Source organism: Corvus hawaiiensis, chromosome 3 (genome assembly GCF_020740725.1).
Source record: "Corvus hawaiiensis isolate bCorHaw1 chromosome 3, bCorHaw1.pri.cur, whole genome shotgun sequence".
In the NCBI taxonomy this organism is placed as follows: domain Eukaryota; kingdom Metazoa; phylum Chordata; class Aves; order Passeriformes; family Corvidae; genus Corvus; species Corvus hawaiiensis.
In genome coordinates, this window is record NC_063215.1 from 58,988,967 (window position 1) to 58,994,966 (window position 6,000).

The 6,000-nt window shown below is 47.0% G+C and overlaps 1 protein-coding gene across 1 annotated transcript in view; it reads right to left on the reverse strand.

The window, feature by feature from the left end:
• The window catches only part of SLC22A3 (solute carrier family 22 member 3), a 30,056-nt gene extending 24,594 nt beyond the window's left edge, over positions 1 to 5,462 (reverse strand). Inside the window, exon 1 of the mRNA XM_048299447.1 lies at positions 4,714 to 5,462. Within this exon, the coding sequence (XP_048155404.1) occupies positions 4,714 to 5,127 (414 nt within the window). The 5' untranslated portion in view covers positions 5,128 to 5,462. The remainder of the gene's footprint in view (positions 1 to 4,713) is intronic.
• Positions 5,463 to 6,000: the final 538 nt, after the last annotated feature.

Below are 6,000 nucleotides of genomic sequence, written 5' to 3' on the forward strand. Positions count from 1 at the left end.
ATTCAGCAGTTGCTGCTCCCTCTGCTCTCTGTGCCCTTTTCCCTTTTCCCTTCCCTAATTAATATTAATCCCATCATGACAGTGAAAATAAGTCAGGATATACTGCCATGCCAATAACAGCAGTCACACTAGATCAACAATTTGAGGGTAAATTGAGTTGTTTATTCCCTTGGAGGAGGATAGCAGAAGGACCAGCTGTGCTTTCTCCATCCTGAGTTTGACTGACATGTTATCTCGTTCTCTGAAGGACTGTAAAAACCATGAGACAAACAATATTTGTTGCCTTACAGGTTTCTCTGCAAATGTTGGCTGGTATTTTCTGAGGTGGCTGGCAAGCCGAGAAGTAAGAAGATTGATTCCCAGCAGGTGCAATAGGCTATGTTCAGATGATCATTTGTCCTCCTCAGACCTCACACTTCAGCAACAAATTATTGTTAGGTCTCAAAATGACATCATCTACAGCATGAAGACTTGCTGCAGACAGGACATATTGGGAACTGTCCCTTCTGCTCAACTCCTGCCAACAAAGGCTGAAATAAATGCTGTCTAAAATAGGCCCAGCTGTGCTGTAGCTGCTGATGACCACATAGACCTCCCTCTTCCTTTCCTCCAGCGTCTTAGGCCATTTCATTGCAGTTGCAATTGTAACTCATGCCCATGCCTCAAGGAGTCATCAATGCCAAAAATGTCTGAAGAAAATAGCTCTCCCTTTGCACACTATTTTCAGCCACCCTGTCACAAAGTACTAGATTTGTCTCCTCAGGGTTAAAAGTACACAGTGCCAAAGCCTGGCAGTATTAAAGATCAGTGATCCCAACTTCAGCACAGTTTCCTTGAAAAGTTAGGTTTATTGACTTTGGTATGTCCTGGGTACATGGGTCCTTCACAAGGCTCACCCAGCAGGTCTTGGCAGGCAAAACACTTTTTGTTTCAAGTGCTACAGAGCTCAGGGGGTGACCTGGGCTCCCCTCCAGACCCTTGGGCCAGAGCATGAGTTTGTGGCCCCCAGTCCACTGCAGCCTCCCAGCACACCTGTTGTTTCTCCATCTCCATCCACTGCACAGAAACACAGCCCTTCCCTTCCCTCCTCCCTCTAAAAGAGCTGCTGCTGTCAGCAGCCCTCCCTCCTGAGCAGTGCCAGCCACCTGCTGGGACCAGCATCATTTCAGATGGCACCAGCTGGCATGAGCCAGGAATCTATTTACCTTGATAATTTACCCTGTCAGCTTCTCTCTCCAAGAAAAATCTGAGAAGCCACTGCATTTCTATCCTGCTGCTGATGCAGTTTCACAGGGAGATGGGCAAGACATGCTCAGCTAAACCAGACCAAGGTCCTCTGGCAGTGGAAGGTCCTCTGCACAGATCCACCACCTCAGTGCAGCTGTGTCTCAAAATGGTATCTCGAAACATTTATGTCAACCCAGGTCTGCTTTGCTCAACTCCAACACAGTGCAGATCTCTGTGTGCAGCACCAGTGACAACTTACTCAAACCTGTGTTGCCCTCACAGAAAGGCCTGACCTAAAGCCTGACCTAAAGCAATGGAACAGACACCCTTGGCCATGTCACTGCAGAAGTAGGGACCTATTGTCAGAGCCCATTGGACACCAAAGGAAGATTTTAAGAGGGAATCTTTAGCAATACTGTGTTGCCCATCACTAGAACAAGGTCACTGGCTTTGCCATGTGTTGGTCCTGTGATGACTTTTTAATACAATTTGCTCTTCTCTTCAAATGCTGAAGGAGGAAAGTCCTGTACATTCTCCCAGAACCTCACTGAGGTTACCCCAACACTGAGACTCAGGAGTCCTGCAGTAGCAGGTGGTGCAGCAGATACCCCAAGTACTATATATAGAGAAGTGTGTGCTTTTTATCAATCCACACTCCCCTTTTTTCCTTTGCTTCCTTCTGCTGATGCTATTGTGAACATCTTTGCATAAGACAACTATCTAAGACGAGAGAATGGCCAGTGAGCAACATGAGCAGTGAAGTCAGGTACCACAATGCCATTCGTTTCACAACTTCTCATGAATCAGTCCATCCAGCCACATGATTATCATCTGAAGGGTGCTCAGAACTTATTGCAACAGCCTGTGGTTTGGCTGCCAGACCTGTGGTGTTATGTGACATCTTTTCTCAGAGAAGGCTTTATATGCCTGCTTTTGTCCTCTGAATCCCCTGTCACACTGCAAATTCATACTGGACCTGTGCTTGCCATAAGCCTGGAAGGACTTGAGCACACTGAATTTTCCCCCCATCCTCTCTCTTTCTCCCTGGATGTATATCCTGAGACTGTTTTGTAACTCATCCTTTTAATTTTGTCTCCCTAGTCCCTTCCACTGTTGATTCAACAAGACATGCCATAAATCTTTAGTTGAAAGAAACATCTCTGCACACACGGGCAAAATGAAGCACTTACAAGTAGATGGATAAGAAAACAAGTCTTTGGTGAGCTAATTAAACAGAGCCTAAATTGAGTCATGGTTTGTTAGAGACTCAGCTGGGCAAAAAAGAGGTTAAATTAAATCTGAGAATTAAATTGTCTTTGCTGGATATATAACTCATTAATAAGATATGAAGCCCCTTTTAGTAGCTGATCTCAGAGCAATTGAGTCAGGACATGCATGCCACAAGCTTCCTTTTTAGATGAAGAAATCAAGCCTCGTGGGATATGATTTATCCAGAAAATGTTGCAAAACTGGGAAGAGGTTCCAAGTGGCACAGGTCACAGCCCAGCAGCCTCTATCCAAGGTGGACCTGGCCAGCAAAAGTACCTCTAGGAGTCACAGTGACACCGATGGTGGGACCTGCTGCCCTGGCACAGGGGAGAGAGAGTCCCAGCCTGTCATTCCTTGCAGACTGTTACTCCATGGTTTTCCCAATATGCACCTTTGGGAGCACAGGTGGGAAGTGCTTTCCCCAAGCATCCCTTCATCCCTCCTCCCTTCCCTGGCCCTGAAGGGTCTCCCCAGCAGAAAAGAGGAAGAAGGTGAAGATGGATGAGGTATTTGCCCGAGAACATTGAACCTTTCTCTCCCATTTATTGCTGCAAGACAAATACTGGTTTCCTTTTCCCATAGCTGTACTCATCACTGCTGGAAAATCACAGTGTATCTGTTGATACACAAAGTGCTGCCATAAACAGACTCTGAGCATGATCTTACAGATACAACCTACATGCTTTCACCTATAGCAAGGCTGAACAGGAAAAAAAAGGGACAGCAACAGAAAAGGAATCTATATTTTTAATTTTAATTAATTAAAATTAATTCCTCACAGTGCCCCAGCAGAGGTGCCTTGGAGGTGGCAGTATAAACTTCCCACCACATCCATGTCCCATGGATTGTTCCACAGCCAGGCTGTAGCTCCCAGGCACCATCTGGCCTCCTGCCCACCCAGCCCTACCTTCCACTGCCAATGTGGGCAGATATACATCATTATTAGGGACCAAAGTTTGACACCAGCTCCCTGCGTGTCATTTGCAGCCCTCTGAGCAGCCTTGACTTCATCGATCATACACAAAAGCCAATTCTGAACCTTTGCTCAAGGGCCAGTCAGGTGCTCTGATTTCTCTTCTCCTGAGCATAGACCCTGGCTAAAGCTGCTCAGGTTGCATGCGGTGCTCAGGGAATGGACAGCCTGAAGCCTGCAAGTGGATACAGCAGTTCCAGCTGGATGGGAGAAGGATGGTGAATTGAAAGGATGGGATAGGCATCTCTTTTCAGTGTTTGCTCAGGGCTTTGCCTGCTGTGCCCTGCTCTGTGTTTCGGAGGACACAGCTCCGGTGTAAGCACAGTGGGAGGCTCCTGAGACAGAGAGGAACCAGAGCCCTCAGCTGTGCTGACACATTTTGCAGTGCACCTTGATGATTTCTGAGCCAATCCCTCTAAGCACACTTTGTATTTTTCATCACTGCATGGGTGACAATTGCTGTCAAAATGACCCTAACATACACACTCCTAGAGTGCAGACTGTATTTTGGAGCCAAATCACAGCACATCCATGGCACAATTACAGATTACACAGAGGATCTCCTAGGAAAGAATCTGCAATGGCCTTTTGCAGCCTCATTAAAAAAATCACTGCACTTGCCAGTGCTTACCACTAGTGACAATAGCCTGCTGTTCTCTGACACTGATGTTGAGGAAAAGCATGAATGTCAGCTTTGGGCAGAAATGTGCATTTGGTTTTTCTTAAGTAAGCACAATCACTTCTGCTGACTCCTGCCGGATCTCAGATAGGCAGTCTGCCACCTGTTGTTTTTTATTACCTGCAAACTTAAATATTCAATACTGGAAATACAGAGAAGAGATAATCTACATTGATCCAGGTCATAGAGTACCCTTGGAGTTTACACCGCCAAAGCTGCTGGCCCAAAACTGAGCAGCAGAAGCCTCAGCTGCAAGGACTTAAGTTTTTGTTTTAATCTGACATTCCTCTACAGACAGAGCAATATCTCTTCAGGATATTTGGCTTTGCTTGGGCACTTGGCTTTGAATAGCCACCTTTCATATCAGCTCACCTTTCCCTAAAAGCTTGATGCCAGCACTTGATCATACTCATTGTCCCGATTTGCTCATGACTCAAAATGAAATAAATCTGGGAAGGAAAACCAGCCAGCAAAGCAATGACCCTTGCATTGGCAATCCCATTTTACTGCTGCAATCCCACACCAGGATAGACACCACCGATTAGAGGATGGGTGTTTTCCTTACCTCGCTGACAACAGATGAGTGGGGCTGTTCATAGACCCAGTTATCGTGGCAAGTGGCGAGTGGCAGGTTGCCCGTGCTGTGATTGCCATAGCGGGCAAGCGGGCTGGTGCAGCTGACAGAGGTGTCCCAAGTGACATCCAGCCTCTCGCACTCCCCACTGATGGACTTGTTCCCCAGGTGCAGGGGCAGTACCGTGAAGTTTCGTTCCTCTTCCAGTGTCCAGCCACATCGTTCACTTAACTCAGCTGCCCCAGGGATCCTGCACCAGAAGTTCTCTGGTGCCTGCCCAAGGAAAACTACGCTGGCGAACAGGGAAGAAAAAGTTATGCCTGTCTGGCTAAGGAGGAAAAAGACCCTCTTTTGAAATCTTCCAAATTCCCCGGCCTCCTTCAAAACCTCATCAAAAGATGGCATTATGTGAGGTGGTCTGTCCACTTGCAGCAGCCCGAGAGATGGCAGAGTTTTCTTTCACACTTCGCATCGGCTGCTGACACTTCCTACAAACGTGACGGTCTCGCCTCCCCTCGCTCCTCTCTTCTCATGAGCACACACAGACGCACAGACAGACAGACAGGCAGGCACGGAGACACCAGGATGCTGCCGGTGGCATGAGCGGAGGCGGAGCGGGACTCGGCGGCAGGCGGACATGCAGGCGCACACCCAGCACACACCCAGGCACACACGAGGAGACTCAGGGCACGACAAGTGGCACTGGGCTTACACACAGACGGGGAGGAGTGCGAGCTGAAGCCAACAAACAGATTGTAGGAGAGGAGGGGCGTGCATTTCCTATTCATTCCGAATGTTAAACAGCTTATGCAATAAACCCGGTTAACTCCTTAAGGGACGAGCCAGCTGCAAAGGCCAGCTCCCGCAGCGGCTGCGATAAATTAATAGGTGCAAGGATAAAGCTGAAAGTTAAATAGGAAAGAGCACAGAAGCTGTTGCAAAAAGCATCAGTGAGTGATGCAGGCTCTCTGCAGGATGGCAGAGGCCGGAAGAAAGTTGTTTTAAAAGACCTATAGTCTTTCCTTCCACAAATAGAAATTAATACTCTGGCAAAGTTTAATTACTTCTCCAAGGCACTACTTCGGCATCTGTATACACTTAATTCGCAAGGGTCTTTTCCTTCTGTAGCATAAATAAAGTGAAGGTCACAAACTGCAACCAAAATCCAAGACTTTTTTCTTGAAGTTTGATCTATCTGTTCAAGAAGGCTTTTATATGACCTTGTTAAATATTATTCAAAAAAATATCTCAAATATTTAAAAGAGAAATGGCAGTGTT